This window comes from Ovis canadensis, chromosome 13 (assembly GCF_042477335.2).
Source record: "Ovis canadensis isolate MfBH-ARS-UI-01 breed Bighorn chromosome 13, ARS-UI_OviCan_v2, whole genome shotgun sequence".
In the NCBI taxonomy this organism is placed as follows: Eukaryota; Metazoa; Chordata; class Mammalia; order Artiodactyla; family Bovidae; genus Ovis; species Ovis canadensis.
Genome location: NC_091257.1, coordinates 69,913,368 through 69,933,616, shown reverse-complemented (window position 1 = coordinate 69,933,616; position 20,249 = coordinate 69,913,368). Strand labels below are relative to the sequence as shown.

Genomic DNA, 20,249 nt, shown 5'->3' with positions numbered 1-20,249 from the left:
CAGGGCAGGAATTTGGGTCCCCTCACCCTCCACCTGCGCTCTCTAGGCCTAGCAAACCTCTGCCTCTGGGCATGTTCCAGCAGCTGCTGACACACTCACTGCCTGGTGCTCAGACGCTGGGCCCTGCGGGTAGATTATCACCACCAGGGGCCCAAGGGAGGGCCTTCCTCTCTAGTCCATTCCAGGTTCCCAGCTGGGTGTTCCCAGTGGGCAGATGAGGGACCCCCACACCCTTGCTTCGGAGTTAACCCTTCTTAGGGCTCAGCTTTGGGCTTGGGCGTGGGGCAGTGTTGGGGGGTTCTTCTCTTCCTGTCCAAGGCCCTGTTCTGGCTGCACTACATCCCATCCCCCCACCTCTAGAGCTCTAGGCTGGGTCAAGCCCTGCCCTGTGCCCTGGCTCTGTAACTCTGGGGAAGCCACTTCCTCTCCCTTGGCCTCAGTTTCCTGCTCTGTACAGTGGGCTCATAATTGCACATCCTCTCAGGGTGGCCATGGGGCCACCTGGGTGGGGTCAGAGGTCAACTTGGGGATAGAACCTGGTGTCTCCCTGGCGGGCCTGGCCCGGGAGAAAGATGGGCCATGCAGCCTTCTTGCTTTGAACCTGAAACTCCACCCAGTTTGGCTGGAATGTCTTGGCCTCTGGCCAGCATGGTGAGCCTGTGGCATGTCCACTGGGATGAGCCAGTTGGCTGCTGCGTGCATGCCTGGGGTGGAAGTGCCTCCATTCCTGTCCCTTGGCTCAGCCCTTGTGGCCTGGCCTGGAGGGAGGGGTGGGGCCAGAAGACTAGACATTCCTGGGTGTCTCTGACCTCATAGTGCCCTCTGTTGGGTGTCAGTGGGGCTCCAGGTGCCCAGCTTAGGCCCCCACCCCACCTCCAGAATGTCTGTACATGCAACTGAGAAAGAGGTCCATGAAGGCCTCCTGGGAGCCAGGTGGGGAGGGGAGAGGCCCATCCAGATGCTGCCCCAATGCCAGCACAGTGTGCAGCACACTCTGCCTGTGTGGGTGGACGCAGATGTCAAAACCAGGGGGGTGGGGGGCACTTAGGGTCTGTGTTCCTAATCACCATGTGTGGGTTATATCTCAGTGAAAAAGTCTAACACAGTTAGAATAGTTTGAGCAAACTCTGGGCTTCCCTGGTGGCTCAGAGGATAAAGAATCCATCTGCAATGCAGGAGACCCAGGTTTGATCCCCGGGTTGGGAAGATCCCCTGGAGAAAGAAATGGCAACTCACTCCAGTATTCTTGCCTAGAGACTGGTGAGCTACAGTTCCTGGGGTTGCAAAGAGTCAGACGCTCTGAGCGGCTCACACACACACACTGCTGCTACTGCTAAGTCACTGCAGTCACGTCCGACTCTGTGTCACCCCATAGACAGCAGCCCACCAGGCTCCCCTGTCCCTGGGATTCTCCAGGCAAGAACACTGGAGTGGGTTGCCATTTCCTTCTCCAATGCATGAAAGTGAAAAGTGAAAATGAAGTCGCTCAGTCGTGTGCGACTCTTAGTGACCCCATGGACTGCAGCCCACCCGGCTCCTCCGTCCATGGGATTTTCCAGGCAAGAGTACTGGAGTGGGGTGCCATTGCCTTCTCCACACACACACTGGAAGACAGTAAAAGACAGGGAAGCCTGGCATGCTATGGTCCATGGACTCGAAGAGTCAGACAGGACTAAGCGACTGAACAACAACAAATAAAATAGAATGACAAAATAAAATAGAGCAGAAAGGGTGACTGGCTGGATGCTGTCAGGCTCCTGGCCCTGACGGCCTGTGAGCACTGGTGCCCAAGGCCCCACACCCCAGGTCACTGAGGTCAGACCTACATGCTGGGGCTGCACACCTGCTGGGGCCTCCCTTAAACTCACAGAGACCAAGGAGACTGAGTCAGATGGAACCGCCTGTCCCCTTGAGGCCGGAGGACGGTTTGGAGTTGTGGCTGGGGGAGGTGGCACCAGGGCCTGCTGGAGTCCCTCTGAGGCAGGTGTGTGTCCAGAGCTGGACCTTCTCCCAGGGAACCAGAGCAGGCAGGATGGGGTGGTAGCTGCAGCTCCTGGCTAGGTTTGCATGGGGAGAATCCTGTCCCTTGGCCCTGACCCGTGGCTCACCCTGGGCCCCCGCCCAGGCCCGGAAGGAGGGTTTCCTGGTTTCAGGGCTGGTTCCCCTCCACACACAATGTGTGTCAGGCTGCCCAGGCCCCACCCAGCCCAGACACAGCTGCTCTGGGAGGAGCCAGGAGGTGCCCCTCAGCCCCCTGCCCAGGAAGGCTGTGTCCCATGCATCTGAGCCCTGCTTACCTGCCATGGGCTAGGCCCCAGCAGAGTGCAGGTGAATGGGCAGTGGATGCTGGACGCAGACGCCGGCCAACACCTCTGGCCACCGGCACCCTCCTGGGCAGCCTGAATGGGGTCCTGTGTGATATGCAGGTGGGCATCAAGTGCGGCTTCAAGTCAACCCAGGAGTCCGCTCTACAGCTGTGTAGACCTGGGGTCACAGCATAACCACCCAAATGATGGTGGCAGTGGTGATGAGGGTAACAGTGATGCTGGTGGTGACAGTGGGGTGCTGAGGACCCTGACTGCCACATCCACTCTGAGCTCCCCAGATGTGTTAACCCTCCGGGGTGGTGCTCTTACCACTGTCCCCACTTTACAGCCGGGAGGAGAGACAGCTAAGAGACTGGCCACACAGCTAAGAGGCAAGGTGGGGTGATCTTGGGGGTGCAGGGGGCAGGAAGAGGTGTAAGTTCTGCAGGCCTGGAGGTGCTCAAGCATCCTGATGGGGACCACCCTGCTCAACAGCCGCTGCTCTGAGCCCCCTGGGGGCTGCCCCAGGACAATATCTTCAAGTGCTAGGTCCTCCCGCCCCCAACCCCTTCATCCCGCCCAGCCTCTGGCCCTTTCCCAACCTGGAGACCCCATAAAAAGCTCAGTAAACAAGTCACCCCTTGGCTGGGGGCCAGAGGCCTGAGGGAGGTGGGCAGCCCCCTACAACCAGCAGGAAAGCGACTGATGAGCCTCTGTCCTTGAGCCCCGCCCACGGGTGCCTGCAGGGCCAGGCACAGCTCTTGGGGGCCCCATAGTGGCTGCTGGGCAGAGTACAGGCAGGGACACCTCTCCTCAGTTCTGAACCCCCACAGCCTGCAGCCTGAGCAGCTGCCCCCCACCCCACGCCCAACTTGATGAGAGGGGAACTGCTGATGGAAGGCCCAGCTGGCTCCCTTCAGGGACTGCTTGCTCCTCTGTCTGTGGGACCTGGGACAGCAGGGTTTCTTATTTTTTAAATTTATTTAAACAGACAAAGTAGTTTCTTAAAGAGGGGCTCATTCATACAGATTTCACTGCCAGGGGGTGGGGTCACAGAGCTTCCTTTTGAAGAACTTGGCCTGAGGAACTCTGGCCCCACTGGGGAGAGAATGTGTTGTCTTCTGTGTGTCCATGCGTGTCCTATAGTATTTAAAATGTTTGTGTGTGTGTGTGTGATAATATACATATAAACAAAACTTAACACCTTGACCATTAAGTGTGCAGTTCAGTGGTATTAAATACATTCATAATGTTGTGCAGATATCACCACCATCCATCTCTACAACTTCCTCACCTTGTAGAGGAGCTCTACGCCCATTAGACACTAACCCCCACCCCAGCCACAGCCGCTGTTATTCGACTCCTCTAGGCACCTTGTGTATCTGGAATTACACTGTACTTGTTTGTGACTGGCTTGTTTTACTTAGCACAATTTCTCAAGTTTCATCCATATGCTTGTCACAATTCCCCTCCTTTTTAAAGATGAACAACATTCCACTGTGTGCATAGACGATATCCCGCTTATCCCTTCACCCACCCAAACACGTGGGTTGCTTCCATCATAGACTACTGTGAATAATGCTGCTGTGAATGTGGCTGTACAGATCTCTTCAAGACACCACTTTCAAAGTCACTGTAGTCATTCTAATGGGTGTGAGTGGATTTTGTTACACGTGCAAGTGAAGCAAACTATGGACAAGGCACAGATTAAAAATCCAACCGCCCCTTCTAAAGAGCTGGGAGCAAAAGCACGGTACCAGCGCTTGCCCCTTGCACTTAACACTACCAAAGAGATGGGCAAACCACCTAAGCTCCCCTCCAGCCCAATCCCTGGACCCACTCCTACCTTCACACCATACAATGGAGCGAACAAGGGAACCTATTACTTGTTTTCACTCCTTCCTACTGCAGCAGGAACCCGGATAAAGCCTTGCCTGAATTTCTTATCTCATCTCATATCAATTTCTATTGAATAGGGAGGACAAGAAAGGCTTCCCAGGTGGTACTAGTGGTAAAGAATCCACCTGCCAGTGCAGGAGATCCAGGTTTGACCCCTGAGTTGGGAAGATTCCCTGGAGGGCATGGCAGCCCACTCCAGTATTCTTGCCTGGAGAATTCCATGGATAGAGGAGCCTGGAGGGCTACAGTCCATGTGGTCGCAGAGTCTGAAGCAATTTAGTACACATGCATGCAGGGAGGACAAGAACCCTGGTCCATAATACAACCACAAACATAAACACGTGCTGCACGTGTCCCTGCACGTGCTGGGGGTCTTGGAAAGGGCACACATCTCTCCAGCTGGCACCAACAGGGAATGATGACCTTCCTACAGGGCACTGGCCTCAGTGACCTGAGGCCCAGCTGCCAGAGCCCAGTGGAAGCAACAGCAAACACACTGCCCACTCGAACACTGGTTTTCAGGTATGAGTAGCCTCAGCTGTGACCAGGCCCAGACATTAAATTCTCCCGGACCTGTACAGAAGTTGGCTGTGACTCAAATGGGGCGCCGTGAGGACAGGCCGACCAGGATCATTCGCAGTCGCCACAAGGTGAGCAGACACAGCCTTGGAAGAGCCCTCACCTGTGCGACCTCACAGAGACTTGAGTTGGGGAAGTGAGGTGGGACCCTATCTTGGAGGACCGGGAGGGTTTGCCGAGTAAGAGGTATCGGGATTTCGGAGGCTCCACTGCTGGGCTCGGCCCTGGGCAGCAGGGGCGGCGGGGTGTATAAGCTCTGGGAGTCGACCCCCGAGGGGCCCTCTCTCTCATCTGAAAGATGAAGTCCCAAGGGGGTGTTTCAACTGAGACGGCGGGGCACAATCACAGGATTGCGGGACGGAGGGCTCTGGAATTATCTCTGCAGCCTGGAGTTTTTCTTTTTTCTTCATTAACAGACCCTCGCACCAGGGGCGGGCCTGGCATAGACTGCTCTGGGGAGGATGGAGCGGGACTCATGTGGCGGAAGGCTCTTGAGCAGGGCCGATAGTGCTGAGCACCCGCCGTGCGGGTTTGACCTGGCTCAGCCACGAGGCGTGGCCGAGCTCCTTTCTAGCTCAGACCCCGGTTTCTGGGGCAGTTAAGTTCCACTTTTGGGAGGAGCCCGTCACCGCAGCCCTGCCACTCCTCCCTCAGGACCGCAGGGCTCGCTCTTGCTCTTATAACCAGCGGCGCCCGTTGTGTCCATCTTCGCGGTGTTTGGCTCTGGTCTAAGACCCCCGGAGCGGTCTGTAGCTCCCACGTGCTGACAACCCGGCTCGTGCCAGCGCTCCCGCCCTCCCACCTGGGTCGGGTCCAGCCTGGGCGGCCCTTGGCACTAGCCGATCCCGGCGGCGGGAAGCGTCCACCTGGGCGAAAACCACCGTTGCGAAGACGCGCCCATCTGCGGTCTCACAAGTTCGCACCAGCCACCCGCCCATATCCATGGGATATCCGGAAGTTTCAGGCCACCGGAAGCGGAAATGCGTCACAGCGACGGGACCCTCCCCCGCGCGCAAACTCGCGGCGGAGCGCGGGACCCGGAAGTACTCGCCGAGGTCCCGCCTCGCCCGCCAATAGCGCTGCCGGGGGAAGCGGCCCTTCCTTTCTGCGCTCGCGCTCATCGTGGTACCGTCAGGTGGGTTGCGCGGCTGGCGTCCGGGCAAGTAGGACGGCGCGGGGCCCGAGGTCGGGAGGGAGGATGGCACGGGGTCTGGGATCAGTGCAGGAGAACGGCTTTAGGGTCCGCGGTCGGTGGGTGGGGGGTCGGCGCTGGGCCCGGCATCGGAACGGGAACTTAGCCAGGCGCGCGGTGGTCGGGGCTGGACTGGGAGGGGCGCGCGGACACGGTCCGTTCTCAGGAAGCCGCCTTGGGGTCCCGCAGACGCTCGCTCAACATGCAGAACGACGCCGGTGAGTTCGTGGACCTGTATGTGCCGCGGAAATGGTGAGCTTCCCCCTCTCCTGCCCCTAAACCCCCCCACCCCCAACCTACATCTCCCAGCTCACTGCGCTGCCTCCCGCAGCTCCGCCAGCAACCGTATCATCGGCGCCAAGGACCATGCTTCCATCCAGATGAACGTGGCCGAGGTGAGCTGGGCGGCCGCAGGGCCTACCCGCTGTGTGAGGGGGCGAGGTCGGGCGGACTTGCACGTTGATTTCCAAACCTCAAGTTTCGACCCGAAGATGCTTGGGCACCTCTTTATGACTCCTTTTTTCAATTTTTAGGTTGACAAGGTGACAGGCAGGTTCAACGGCCAGTTTAAAACCTACGCTATCTGCGGGGCCATTCGCAGGATGGTGTGTGTCTCGGGGCCCCTCGCTTACCTTGTGGGCTTTTGAACTGGAATAGCGTCCCCTTCGCTTCCCCAAGCCTGAGCGGGTTTGTTGGCGAAATGGACTGGAGCCTGTTGGATCAGATTGTGCTGGTTGCCAGCCTCTTCCTGGGGTTGGAAATAGGACGCTCAGGATCCAAAAAAAGGGCCAGCCCACCTTGGAAAACCTCGGAGCTTTCCAGTTGTCACAGGGACCTCCTTGAGACCCTGTCCCCCACTGCAAAGTCGGCGGTCTGCCTGTTGCTAGCTAGTCTCCACTTGGTCCAACCGGTGGGCAGCTGGTCCCAACCTGCTTTTTCCCCTAGGGCGAGTCAGATGACTCCATTCTCCGGCTGGCCAAGGCTGATGGCATCGTCTCAAAGTAAGAGGACTGGAGTTTGGGCACTGGGGCCCAGGATGCTTCAGAAACCAGGTTTTAATGTTGTCCTTTTTTGTTCCAGGAACTTCTGACTGAAGAGGATCCTGGATATGGAATATTTGTTATAAATAAATAGTGAAAATTTATCTGCTTCATTCTGTGTTTTTTTTTTGGGGGGGCGTGGCAGGCTCTTCTGGGCTCTGGAGTGTTGGGGGTGATCGCTGAAAGACAGCCTGTGACACATGTTGCAAAACCAAATTTTACTTAAAGCACAAATACATTACTTTTTGCAAACAGATCCTTGACACTTGACAGTGAGGTCAGACAGCCACTTAGCGCACGTTTTAAGTCTATGGTGCCTTCCAGGCGCTGAGGGAGTAGCCCCAAGCCCTTGGACACAGGTGTCTGGGGTGACAGTTCAGCCTGAAGTTTAATGCCTTAAATACTGGCTTCACTTGAGTACCACACGGTGGCAGCTCTTGACATTAACAAGGACACAACACACTAAAGGGAAGGTTACAGGGCCTGGTGAATGACTAGTTCTCACTATATAAACACTGTACTGCCATTCTAACATCTGTACGGAAATTCTCAAGATGTGTTCCTCAAAGCTAACTGTAAACCAGCAGATACACTTTGGAAGTTGGTCCCTTTAGGTGCCTGTAACAGGAGTGTCCTTGAGATACTTGACACCTTCCAGGATTGCCTGGGACCTAGCAGCTTCATCCTTCATGCCCCCTTGGTGCACATCAGAGTTTGGGGGTGTTCTGGGAGGAGAACCAAAAGAGGCACTCGATAAATAAGGTTGGGTACAGAGTTGAGCTTCGAACTCCATCCTGCAGTCCCCCTGAACCTAAGCGAGTGACCAAGAAAGAGCAGCGAGTGGGGTAGGGCAGCTGTCCTGTGCCCCCGTGGGGGTCCCTGTGCCCCCCTGGGCTGGGATCTCGCTCAACTACTGGTGGTGGAATGTGCTGATAAAGGCTGGCATCTCTTCTGCACAAAGACCAGTCCACATGGGCAGGGTGCAGTGTGGGGCTGCCCCAGCGCCCCTCCAGTGCGGTTCTTGGGACAACAGTGGGAAGCAGCTTGACGGCCCAGCCGGCATGGTCCTTTCTGAGAGCAGCTGCCTGGTGAGGGAGAAGCTCCAGTCCTAGGTCTTCAGTGTTTATGGTGGGGCAGCAAGTGGGAAAACTGGGTAACATGTAGCCTGGTGAGGCGGAGGAGCTGGACACAGGCCTGCCCTTGGGGTCTGGTGTGACTAATGCTCTGGCCAAGGTGGCTTTCACTTCCTGCCTGGGAGGAAGAAGGCAGAGCCTTTACCCTTTTGAGCAGGACAGTTCAAGTGGTCTGTCTGCCTCCCCGCTGGAGGATCAAGTGTGGTTCAGGTCACATCCTCAGCAGACCTTGTTTAACCAGTTTTTGTTCCTAGAAAAAGACCCACAGAACCAAATCCTAAATGATAATAAATACATTTCCCCCCACAATATTGCTTAGGAAGATCAAGAACCAGTAATCCAGTCATTCGGAAGGTGCTGGGTGTCATGGGCAAGTGGGATTTTCCAGTGAGACAGATCCCTGCATGGTGCAGGCTGGTTCCATGGTGAGGCCAGCTGGGGTATGTGCCACCCGGGCCCTCAGGACTTCACAGTGACGCGATCCTTGGAAGAACAGAGGTCTGAGAGTAAAAAATGAGATCACGACTAACCAGGAGTCTGCCCTCGTTGGCTTAGGCTGACGCACAGCTCTGCTTGTGGATATGGGGAGGTGGGCAGACACCCCTAGGGGCTGGGCTGGGAGGGGAGCTGGGCTGAGGGGGGTTGCGGGGGTTCCACAGTGCGGTCTCCACCTCCAAAAACCCCAAATAGCCGAGATTAATGCTCCAATGGGTTAAGTCCAGCAGTCCAGCGTCTGCAGTAGGGTCTGGAAACCCAGGCCTCCACGAGACACCAGCGTGGTGGCTCTGACAGCAGCAGAAGACTGGGGACGCAAAGAGGAGAAGCACGGCGGATTCACCACTGGACGCTGTAGACCGAAGTCCTGGTGCCAGAGCAGTCGTGGGCACAGGAAAAGAAGCAGCACTGACAGAGCCCCAGGTCTGTTCAGTGGAACGCAGAAGGGCTCTCTAAAGTACCGTGGCGGTGTGGTGTGCTCAGGCATGGAAGCCAGGGTGTGGAGGCTGGCCGGCTAGAACTGCTGCGTGAGGCGTCTGTAATGAGGTAACACCTGGTTCTCAGGAAGGTAGAGAGCGAGCTCCAAGGCCACGAGCACTGTGAACTCAAAGCCGATGAGATCCCGTCGGTTGAACCGAAACCTTTCTTCTAACTTCTGCGTCCAAGAAGAAAGAGGGGTTGAGCCGGGCCCCTCCTCAGGGTCCGGGCGGGGCGGGGGCGGGGACGGAGCCCTCCTCTGAAACCCGGCGGGTTAGGGGCGGGGGCGGGCCCGTACTCACGTCGATGAGCTGCTTCACGTCGCTCTTGCGCAGGTCGCTGCTTATCTTGGCGGCCAGCAGCACGCAGGCGCCGGCGCATAGCTTGCGGTTCTGCTTGTTGAGCTTACCCTGCAACACCAGCTTCTCGAAGTACACATAGGCCATGGACACGGTCACAGGCTCCAAGCCACATTCCTCGGACAGGTTCCGCATTTCTCGTTTCAAACTGCGGGTTCACAGGGAGCCACGGGCTGCGGGGCTGGGAAGTGGCCACTCCCCGCTTGGTGGGCGTGTCTTTGAGCCCTGGGAAAAACGCCGTTTCCTCCCAAAGGGCGCTGTCCAGCACGAGGACCCATCGCTGGGGAGGTGGGGGGCAGCGGCAGGCTGGTTTTGGTCATTGCTCAGCCTACAGCACCCACACTGTCCACAAACGGACACCACAGAGGACTGGGTCCCTGGGCTCCTGTGGCAGCGAGGGGACTGGTGTGGGGAGGTAAGGGCAGGGCCAAGGCATCTAGGGGGTGTGGGCAGCTCGTGTGGGGCCTTGACCTCCTACCGATCAGGTGGGGACGGTCAGCGGCCGGCTCAGGGGCTGTGGGCGCTGGTGTGGGGGCCCCCACAGGTGCGGGCAGGAATAAGCAGCAGCCAGGGCTCGAAAAAGGACAGAAATGGTATGGACCTAACAGAAGCAGAAGATATTAAGAAGAGGTGGCAAGAATACACAGAAGAACTGTACAAAAAAGATCTTCACGACCCAGATAATCACGATGGTGTGATCACTCACCTAGAGCCAGAAATCCTGGAATGTGAAGTCAAGTGGGCCTTAGAAAGCATCACTATGAACAAAGCTAGTGGAGGTGATGGAATTCCAGTTGAGCTGTTTCAAATCCTGAAAGATGATGCTGTGAAAGTGCTGCACTCAATATGCCAGCAAATTTGGAAGACTCAGCAGTGGCCACAGGACTGGAAAAGGTCAGTTTTCATTCCAATCCCAAAGAAAGACAATGCCAAAGAATGCTCAAACTACTGCACAACTGCACTCATCTCACACGCTAGTAAAATAATGCTCAAAATTCTCCAAGCCAGGCTTCAGCAATATGTGAACTGTGAACTTCCAGATGTTCAAGCTGGTTTTAGAAAAGGCAGAGGAACCAGAGATCAAATTGCCAGCATCCGCTGGATCATCGAAAAAGCAGGAGTTCCAGAAAAACATCGATTTTTGCTTTATTGACTATGCCAAAATCTCTGACTGTGTGGATCACAATAAACTGTGGAAAATTCTTCAAGAGATGGGAATACCAGACCACCTGAACTGCCTCTTGAGAAACCTATATGCAGGTCAGGAAACAACAGTTAGAACTGGACATGGAACAACAGACTGGTTCCAAATAGGAAAAGGAGTACATCAAGGCTGCATAATGTCACCCTGCTTATTTAACTTATATGCAGAGTACATCATGAGAAACGCTGGGCTGGAAGAAGCACAAGCTGAAATCAAGAATGACAGGAGAAATATCAATAATCTCAGATATGCAAATGACACCACCCTCATGGCAGAAATTGAAGAGGAAATAAAAAGCCTCTTGATGAAAGTGAAAGAGGAGAGTGAAAAAGTTGGCTTAAAGCTCAACATTCAGAAAACTAAGATCATGGCATCTGGTCCCATCACTTCATGGGAAATAGATGGGGAAACAGTGGAAACAGTGTCAGACTTTATTTTAGGGGGCTCCAAAATCACTAGAGATGGTGACTGCAACCATGAATTTAAAAGATGCTTACTCCTTGGAAGAAAAGTTATGACCAACCTAGACAGCATATTGAAAAGCAGAGACATTACTTTGCCAGCAAAGGTCTGTCTAGTCAAGGCTATGGTTTTTCCAGAGGTCATGTATGGATGTGAGAGTTGGACTGTGAAGAAAGCTGAGCGCCAAAGATTTGATGCTTTTGAACTGTAGTGTTGGAGATGACCCTTTGAGAACCCCTTGGACTGCAAGGAGATCCAACCAGTCCATCCTAAAGGAGATAAGTCCTGGGTGTTCACTGGAAGGACTGATGCTGAAACTCCAATACTTTGGCCACCTCATGCGAAGAGTTGACTCACTGGAAAAGACTCTGATGCTGGGAGGGATTGGGGGCAGGAGGAGAAGGGGACGACAGAGGATGAGATGGCTGGATGGCATCACCGACTCGATGGACATGAGTTTGCGTAAACTCCGAGAGTTGGTGATGGACAGGGAGGCCTGGCGTGCTGTGATTCATGGGGTCGCAAAGAGCTGGACGCGACTGAGCGACTGAACTGAACTGAGGGTGCCTGACCAAGGAGGTGGCAGGGAGCTGCCGGGGTTGGTTGGGCTGGACAGAAGGAGGGTGGGCTTAGGAGAGGGGCCGTGGGTTTCTCAAGCTCAGGACTCCATGGGGGATGAGAAAAGGGCCGAGCCGGCTGGGCTGTGGGCACGGGGATGCCACAGGCTTGGGGACAACTGAGGCCTCCTCACCTCCTGATCTTGCTCAGCGTCAGCCTGATGTGGGGGAACTTCTCCCGGAAGGTCTCGTTCATGTCCTTCTTGAGGTCGGAGGGCTTCACGTACTCAATCACTGTGGTCTGCAGCAGAGAAGACCATCCCCATGCAGCTTGGGGGCACCTGCCCGGCCAAGGGAGGCGGGTGCACACCCCTTCAGTGCCGAACCCTCAGCCACCCCCGGGGGTGACCCCCCTACCATGTAGGACGCGAAGATGAGCACACGCTTGTGCTTGCCGCAGGGCCACTGAGGGTCATCTAGCAGATTGGGGTTGTACTCCAGGGCATCCCCCGCGTCGGCCCCTGTGGGCAGAGGGCAGCCCTGACCCACCACGAGCCCAGAGCTTGGGTCAGCGGTTATGCCGACCCCAGCCTGGGGCAGGACCTGTCAGCACCAGGGGGCAGCTGGGTAGAGGGTGTCATTGTAGGACAAGGAGAGTGGGGTTCAGGGGCTCAAGGCATGGTCCTCTCTCCTGGGGCTGGGTGGCAGGAAGGGTGTCCTGATGACAAAGGACCCCTGGAGCCGTTGGTGCGGGTCCCACCCTGAGAGGTCATGGCCAACCTGCTCCCCAAGCCTCCTCCCCAAGGACCATGGGCTGGGATATGACACTGGGACCACCTGTCCTGCCCCTAGTCAGGGCCCTTGGCTACCTAGCTCCGAGCTGGCTGGTGCTGCCCTGGGTGGGACAGGTTTGCAGCGGGACCCCAGCAGAGTGCGGGGCACGCTGGGCCGGGGCTGAGGCGCTGGGCCGTGGCTGTCTGGCTTGAGCGTGACCAGGGCGTTGGTGGGGTACAGGAACTTGGCGTAAGACACAACCTGGAGAGGCAGCGCGTCTGGCTCAGCCCTGCTGCCCCGTCCAAGACCAGAGGTCCAGTGAGCTCCCTCCCGGCCGCCACAGCTCCCACTACCCAGGACTGATGCTGCTCACTCCCTCCAAGGTTCCAGAATGCCCCATCCTTCACTGGGATCTGCAGCTGGAACTTCTGGTCCCGGAGTCCTGAGCCCCTCACCACTAGAGCCGATCTTGTCACCCAGCCACCAGACCGGTCTGCACAGGCTTCTTGGCCTCCTCCCACGGGGACCTCACACTTCAGAGGATTTCAGTCGAACACATCTTTGAGTCTACTTTCCCAGAAGACATGCATAAGCCCTGTGCCCCCGCTGAGCATGGTGCCAGCTCCCACCTTTCCATCTGCCCCCAGTTCAACACCTTCCAACTGGAAGACCATCTCGGAAGACACAGAAACGCCGCCAGATGGGTGCCTCTGCTTCTGGCTGTCCAATCTCAGGTCACTGCAACGCATAGGACGGTTCACAGCTGCCACTCCCCACTGCTGACCTCGCGGAGGCTGGGAGCTGAGCCTGAGGCTGGCAGCACTCCCACCTCTGTACCCTTGAGCAGGAATGTCCCAGGTAGCCATGTCTAGCAGCACCTCCCAGAGAACCAGGACCCACAGGGCGTTTGGAGCCCCTGAGAAACTTGAGCAGGAGCTGGTCTGCTGGCCCCTGGATAAAGCTGTGAGGGTGTGGAGCCCCCCCTGTGTGGAGATCAGCCACTCACCTGACTCGCAGGCCTTCTCCATAGGGTAGGACTGAGAAGGCCGCGCACAAGGACCGTCTAGCGCAGATCAGCACGATCCTGCAGGAGGGATGGGTCAGAACAGGGTGGCTGGCATTTCCCAGGAGACCCCCTTCCTGCCTGGATTAAGGCTGGGCTCGTCCCAAGGGTCAGGGGACGCCCAGCTAAGGGGGCCCAGTGGCCAGGGTTGGTCCATCTGGCTGCCCAGCTTTCGCCAATCTTTCTAGGAGTTTAAGAAGGGCATTGTGTCTCATCCCCTCAGTGAGCGCAGCCCTCCCACGTGATGTACAACACTGTGCAGGCAGGGTGGAAGCCGGAGGCTAGGTCATCCAGGAGAGAACAGGCTGTGCGGGACAGCAGAGGCATGTCCCCAGGACTGGTTAGGTGAAGGAGCCAGTCCCCAGGCATCCCAGGAGCCTAAGAGCATCATGAAGCCCCAACTTCCACATCCCAAGCCAAAGCGGCCCGAGAGGGGCCCTATGTGGGGCATATGGCAGGAGGGCTGGCCTTTCCTCCCTCTGGGCACAGCTCTGCCTGGCCCAGCCCCAGTCCAACAGGGAGGACGATGGTAGGGGAACCCTTTCCTGGCCAGGCTAGCACTCAGTCTGCCTGGGGCCTGCTCCTAAGCACCAGGAGGAGCCCATCATGGGGAAAACGTTGGGGGTCCTGGACTGTCTGAGCTACGGCCACCATGGGGAAGACTCAGCACTCCCCAGGCAGGGCTACCTGGTGGGTACCTGGGCACGGCCTCCAGCAGGAAGGGTTACTCAGGGTCAGGACGATGGCCTCAGGGCCAGGAGGGTGGGGCGTGAGGGACATGGGCACCAGGGACCCGGTGTCTCCCACACAAGGCCTCTGAGGGCTGTGCGCCCGGCTCAGGGAAGCCAGGTGCCCTCTGTTTCCTTCTCCCCTGGCCACCCCACCACTCTGCCTGTCCCCACTGTGTTCTCAATGTTCAGCATTTCTACTCAAGACCAGAATCTACCGGGCAGCCCCTCGCCCAGGACGTGCTGTGGACTCTGGCGCGCAGGGTGGGTGGGAGCCAAGGAGGGTCCACTTCCAAGGGGACAAGGGACGGGCTGTGGGGACGAGTCTCCTGAGCTGAAGGAAGACAGGGCTGCTGACACAGGCGGGACGAGGCCCCGCCGGGCCGGATGGAGGACGCGGTGGGCCGCGCCTGTACCTGCTGTTCCTGGTGTCGTACTGCCGCATGTTCTTAATGAAGTGTGTCTTCTTCAGGCCTTTGTGTCTCGGGGATCCAGATATATGTTTGGTTCTGCAGGTGAAAAGCAGGTCACTCTGCCCCTCCCAGACCCATCCTGGCCCCAGGAGAGAGGCGGGGGACACAGGCAGGGGATTCAGGCGGGGTCCTTACCTTTGACCCGAGGGACATCCCACTGTGTCTTCCAGAAACTCAAGGGAGCAGCGTTGAGATGCCACGCGCCTTCTGTGAGGAGGATAGAAGGGCCTCAGGGGGTGGGGACTCAGGGGGCAGACGGCAGGCTGCCTCGGTACTGGGTTCTGCTCTCAGGAAGGGGGCCCAGGCCATGGGCCAGAAGCAGGTCTGCAGGCAGATCTGAGTGCTGGGCAGGGCCACCCGAGGCCAGAAGAGCCTGAGGTAGGGGGGAGTGCTGAGACGAAAGGCTAGTCTGCCCGCCGCCTCTCGAAGCTCAGCCTAGGGGTCCCAAGAGCTCCCTCGGGCCTAGGAATGGGGTGAGACAGGTCATGCGTGCCCACAGCAGGCTGCAGGCAGAAGTACCTCTGGAAGGGACCTAGTGGAAGCCTGGAAAGGGGACATGGGGGCCTGGCAGTGGCTCTGCAGGGCTGAAGGGCAGACGAGCGTATGTCCCGCCAACCCGCTCTGCCCATCTCAGTGTGTGGAGCAACCACGAGCACTGACACAGCCTGCTCAGTCCCCGGCCAGGGACACCCAGGAGCCTCTCACTCTCAGCCAGGCCACCCTCACTGCCCTCCACTCCTTGTGCCAGCCCTTCCCCTGCCTCAGGGCCCTCGCCGGGGTTGTTCCCTCCATCTGGACCCTCCTTCTCCAGGTCCTCCAGTGGCTATATCCCCTTCAACTGGATGCTCAGCTCACAAGTGGCCCTCATCCTTCCACGCAGCCCTGGCATCACCTGTGATCCTGGGACCACGTCTCAGGAACTGTCCATTCCTGCCTGTTGCCCAGCAACCGGGAATGTCCCAGGTAGGGGCCGGGTAAGCACCAAACCACAGTCGGCAATCAGGCAGGACCTGCCCTGCCCTGAGACGGTGCCCTGCTGGAGGTGGGCATGCAGAAAGGACTCAAGCCGGGCAGCAAAGCTGGCCCAGTGGAGACCAGACCATCCCTGGGGAGGTGTGTGCATCGCACCCCACAGGCGGGCTCAGAGGCCCCAGGAGCAGTCCTGCATGGCTTTCTCAGGCTCTCTTCCTCAGGTAATTTCCCAGGTGGGGCCCAATGGCTCCTGCACACCTGGGACCTCACTGACAGGGCCTGGGCCAGCGGCGGTCTCCATGGAGGTGCCTGGCAGATGCCATGGGCCCTTGGGGGCACAATCAGCGCCCACACCCCAAAGCCTATAGGCTGCTTGACCTTTGACCTGGCTCTTCCTGCTGGTCTCGGGTCCCTACGGGAGAGGCCTTTCCCCTCAGCAAGCTGAGCACCTGAGCCCCTGTCCCAGCTGGTTTTGTGCACTGCTGTCTTCATTGTTGTCTCCTTTTATCTTTGCTTATTTTAAGCATCTTACACATCAAGTCAGTCCTCACAGCCCTCAGTATACAGGAGCCAAACTGAGGCACAGAGCCGGTGGGGGCGGGCCTGGGAGCTGCATCCCACGAGCTGCGCACCAGCCTCTGCTGCCAGACTCTGCCACCTGCTGCCCTCCTGACCACGGCAGGGGTGCTGGAATCAAGGCCACTCCATGTTCTCAGGGCTTCTTCCCTGAACCTGGCCGGTGTCTGGGTGCAGAGACAGGGACAGTGCTGACAAGGCACCGCGAATTCTAAGCACAGACCAGGCTGGCCAAGTGAGGGGCTGCTGCTTTCCTGCCTCCCTCCCCACCCCACTCCAGAGGAGAGGCCTGCAGCCTGAGGGAGGCCGAGAGCCCTGCTGGGACGAGGCTTTCCAAGATTGCCAGAGGGAACCCTGCTGCTGCATGAAGCTGTCAGGCTTTCCACAGGGGAGGGGAGTGGGACGCAGCAGCGGCGGAGGAGGGCACAGGCCTGGTGGGGCAGGTGGAGCACCTGAACGCCCACTTCTGACCAGCTGGGGAAGCCTGGAACCTGCCAAGTGTTAAGGGACCACGGTGTTGATACGAAAAGAAAATTCTAGGGAATCTGAGGTTCAAGGAAAGAAAGTAAGGGTTCTGAGGATTCACTCGCTGGCTCAGTGAACAAGCCACGGCAGACTGCCTGAGTGTGGCACACATACTCTCCACCGTGAGCCGAGCTGTGAGCATGCCCTGGGGAGCCCATATGTAACAGGAGTCTCCACTCCCCAGCCCTGGTCTGGCCAAGCCACCCCTGCTGAGCCTGACCATCCATCTGATTTTGCAACAGCCCCTCTGGCAGGTAGTACTTAACACAAACCCATTTCACAGGGAAGCAAACTGAGGCTCAGAGAGGCGGTTTCACCTGCTCCAAGTCACAGAGCTCATAAGGAGTGGAGTCAGAATTCCAACCAGGTCTGTTCCCAGAGCCTGGCTCAGACCACTCCTCTCATGACACAGACTTTGGGAAAAGACCCTCAGCACTCTCTCCATGCCCAGAACAAGTGTCCCTTGAAGCCCACAGCCAGTAGCTGGCAGCCTACTTCGCTAGACCAGCCACCCTCCCACACTCAGCAGTGACTATCCACGGCCCTGCCTCTGGACTCCCGGAGCACAGAGAAATGGACAGTGCCCACCCCAGGAACCCTCCATCCGTCAGACCCAAGGGCGGGGCCTTGGGCTCAGTAGCAGAGACCGAGGTGGGGCAGAGTCTGCGTGGGCAGGTGCAGCCTGAAGGGCAGGAAGGACATCTGACCGGGGATGTGAAGGCCAAGTGGGAGTGAGGGCCTCACACAGCGGACAGCCGTGCCACTGTGTCCTAGAGTGGCTTGAAGGAGACCTGATGTGACCAGGAAACTGTCCTTGGGTTGAGGCCGCCAGGAGACAGGACCCCTTTGTGGGAGTCTGCCAACTGAGGACAAGCAGGCTTTGGGGCTGTTTTAGAGTGGACTGACTTCCTCTCAGTCCCATCGGGTAAGCAGCCCTATTTCCCTAGGGACATGGTACACTTACTGCCACTTTTGGGACAAACAGACCACTCTGTTCCAACTAGCCCCCGACTCCCTTCAGAGCCCTGGCCAGGCTCGTCTGCAGACAGGATCAGGCTTCTTAGCCTGTGCAGATGCAGCTCTTGCTGAAGTCTACCTACATAGTGTGACAGTGGCCTCAGGGCCACTCAGAAGGACTCCGAATGTAGAGTCAAGAAATCTAGCCACAAGCACCATACCCTGGCCTCCACCTCCCAACCGAAGTCCCTCAGAAGAACCCATCACCTGGAACTGCCTGAGGACCAGGGCTGCGAGGCGGCGACAGCCAGTGCAGCCGTCATGACCTCCAGGTAAGAAGAGCCTCTGGACTCCAGGGGACTGCGGTGAGTTCAAGGTCTCGGCCCACCCACGTGCAGCACCAGCTTCGGGACTCTGCATACCTCCAGGGCCCGCGAAAGGGTCTCTGGGGGAAGGAAGTGGGGTATCCAGCACCCAGAGCATGTGGGCAAGGGGCACAGACTACAGGGGCAGGGCTCAGGGTCAGGGAGGCTCTGAGATGGGTGAGGGGCAGGGAAAGTGCCTGCGACCTGGGATGTGATGGGCCCAGGGTCACTGAGCTCCGAGAGGATAAAAGAGGAGACGGTGATGGGGGGCTCCAAGGACCAGCAGCTGTGGGCTGGGAGTCTGGCCCGGTATGGGAGACTCTGGGGAAAGGTCACAGTGCAGGGAAGATCCCTGGCTCATGGGGATTGCCCCACTTCAGAGAATGAAGGGGAATGTATGGTGGACGTTTATGAGTCCCTGTGTCCAGTGAACTGATAAAATGGGCTGGGGAGGGGTGTGTGTGTCTGGAGCAGACAGAGCTCCGTTTCTGAGGGCTGACAAGGGTTGAGGGAACCCCGACCTGTGTTCAGGGTCTGACAAGATCGAGAAGACCCTGACCTCATATTCAGGGGTGGCAGGATTAACGGGACCATGACCCTTAAGTCGGAATCAACAAGGCCCAAGGAAACCCTAACATACATGTCCAGGGGGTTGACAGATCCCAAAAGACCCTTGACTCTGACACCTTAGGCTGGGGAGGGGTCCAGGCAAGACTCTCTTCCGGGGCTGGCAAGACCCAGGACACCCTAAGTCTCTGTCCCTCACTGACAGGGCCTGGGACACCCCAACATATCTGGGGCTCCCAGGGGATCAGGGTCACCTCCTGATCTCCAAGTCCTATGCTGATAGGTCACTCAGCCCTGTGTCATGGGCTGATCCTGGTTTTCCGTAGGTCACCTCCGCCCCATGTAATGAACTGAGCCAGCCCACGGCCACCTCGCCACCCTGTCCACTGTGCTGATGGCCCCAGGTCACTCCAACCCTACGTCCACCCAGCCAGGGCCACTCCACTGACCCGGAGCCCAGTTACCCCAACTCTGAACCCTGGGTGACTGCCAGGTGACCCCGACCCCCGCGCTGACCCAGCCTCGGGCCACTCCGCCGCCCCCAGGCTCCAGGTGACCCGGGCCGCACTCACCTTTGGCGCTGCCCGTCGAGGCCCAGGCCGAGGCCGAGGCCCAAGCCGGTGGGCGCGGGAGCAGGGCTGAGCAGGCCCTGGGGCGCTGAGGTCCTGCCTCCGGGCCCGGGCAGGGGCAGGCCGGCGGGGGGCGCGGGCGGCGGCGGAGGCGGAGGCGGCGGCGGCGCCGGAGGCTCGCGGGTCTCGGTGGGCGGTGGCGGCGGCGGCGGGGGCTTCTCTCCCCCGGGACCCAGGCTCGGGGGCCGCCCGTCCAGGGAGATGTTGTTGAGGAAGAAGAGCGCGGCCTGGCGGCGCCGTGAGTCCCCGCGCCTCCGCAGCGCCTGTGGCGCTGCCCTGGCGGCGGGGCCGGGGGACGTGCCCGGCGCTCCACCCGCCGCGGCTGCGGCCATCCTCCGACTGAGCCCGCCGCCCGCCGGCCGCCGCCCGCCAGCTCGCGCACGCGCCCGGGCCCGCGACCGATTGGTCGGGGCGCACCCCCATGCAAATATATCGCCATTGCGCCAGCCCATTGGCCAGCGCGGCGCCGGGGGCGGGGCGCTCCCCTGGGTCCTAGAGTCGGCTCTCATGCTTCCCTGGGGAATCTGGGAGCCGCGAGTCGGCCTGCGGCTGGGCCCGCGAGGCCTGACTCGGGGCGAGTGGTGGCGTTGCCGTGGGTTCGAGTCCCCGGCTCAGAAGTCGTGGCCCCGGGACTCCAGTGCCCTATTCCTTTTGCTGGGCTGCGGCGTTCGTTGTCAGCCTCCGTGGAGCCTGTCTTTAGGCTCCACATCCTCCCTCAGGGTGTGTGTCTTTGCGCCGGGGGGGGGGGGGGGGTGGGGCTGAGGTGCAGGACTGGAGCTGTGGCACCCGCCATCAGAGGTCAGGGCGGCCCCTCGAGGAGCTCCAAGAATGACGATGCCACCTGGTCTCCAGCGACTGAAGACCGCAGGCCCAAGGGGAGAAGGCACCTGCCTGGGGTGGCAGGCAGGGTGTGCTGG

At 58.7% G+C, this 20,249-nt stretch overlaps 2 protein-coding genes across 7 annotated transcripts; one reads left to right on the top strand and one right to left on the bottom strand.

Moving 5' to 3' along the window:
- The first annotated feature begins 4,615 nt into the window (after positions 1-4,615).
- On the top strand, positions 4,616-7,120 carry RPS21 (ribosomal protein S21). Of its 5 annotated transcripts, none has more exons than XM_069546769.1 (7): positions 4,616-4,855; positions 5,439-5,919; positions 6,166-6,228; positions 6,308-6,371; positions 6,510-6,581; positions 6,922-6,977; positions 7,057-7,120. In XM_069546769.1, exons 2-7 carry the CDS (start codon positions 5,765-5,767, stop codon positions 7,064-7,066), a joined length of 420 nt encoding a protein of 139 aa, XP_069402870.1. In that variant the 5' UTR covers positions 4,616-4,855; positions 5,439-5,764; the 3' UTR covers positions 7,067-7,120. The 5 variants fall into 5 exon arrangements, with proteins under 5 accessions (XP_069402870.1, XP_069402871.1, XP_069402869.1 ...); XM_069546770.1 differs by having other exon boundaries at positions 4,681-4,855; positions 5,201-5,919; XM_069546768.1 differs by having other exon boundaries at positions 4,685-4,855; positions 5,439-5,943.
- Positions 7,121-7,219: 99 nt separating this feature from the next.
- On the bottom strand, positions 7,220-19,722 carry CABLES2 (Cdk5 and Abl enzyme substrate 2). Of its 2 annotated transcripts, none has more exons than XR_011247987.1 (10): positions 19,276-19,722; positions 14,877-14,948; positions 14,685-14,777; positions 13,484-13,561; positions 13,107-13,215; positions 12,573-12,738; positions 12,121-12,224; positions 11,898-12,004; positions 9,424-9,705; positions 7,220-9,299 (listed from the first exon to the last, which is right to left on the bottom strand). XR_011247987.1 is itself a non-coding variant. In XM_069546767.1 (10 exons), the coding sequence occupies exons 1-10, from the start codon at positions 19,662-19,664 to the stop codon at positions 9,159-9,161; spliced, it is 1,464 nt and encodes a 487-aa protein (XP_069402868.1). In that variant the 5' UTR covers positions 19,665-19,722; the 3' UTR covers positions 7,220-9,158. The 2 variants fall into 2 exon arrangements, 1 of the variants encoding a protein (XP_069402868.1); XM_069546767.1 differs by having other exon boundaries at positions 9,424-9,628.
- Positions 19,723-20,249: the final 527 nt, after the last annotated feature.

What these genes read in the sequence shown, in the direction of transcription:
- RPS21 (XM_069546768.1), top strand. Translation starts at nt 5,765, where the DNA reads ATGCGTCACAGCGACGGGACCCTCCCCCGCGCGCAAACTCGCGGCGGA. An exon ending in GTTGCGCGGCTGGCGTCCGG is followed by an intron (nt 5,944 to 6,165) that starts GCAAGTAGGACG and finishes GGGGTCCCGCAG; the next exon opens with ACGCTCGCTCAACATGCAGA. An exon ending in TCCAGATGAACGTGGCCGAG is followed by an intron (nt 6,372 to 6,509) that starts GTGAGCTGGGCG and finishes TTCAATTTTTAG; the next exon opens with GTTGACAAGGTGACAGGCAG.
- CABLES2 (XM_069546767.1), bottom strand. Translation starts at nt 19,664, where the DNA reads ATGGCCGCAGCCGCGGCGGGTGGAGCGCCGGGCACGTCCCCCGGCCCC. An exon ending in CTCGACGGGCAGCGCCAAAG is followed by an intron (nt 14,949 to 19,275) that starts GTGAGTGCGGCC and finishes TCCTCCTCACAG; the next exon opens with AAGGCGCGTGGCATCTCAAC. An exon ending in ACCAGCCAGCTCGGAGCTAG is followed by an intron (nt 12,225 to 12,572) that starts GTAGCCAAGGGC and finishes CTCTGCCCACAG; the next exon opens with GGGCCGACGCGGGGGATGCC.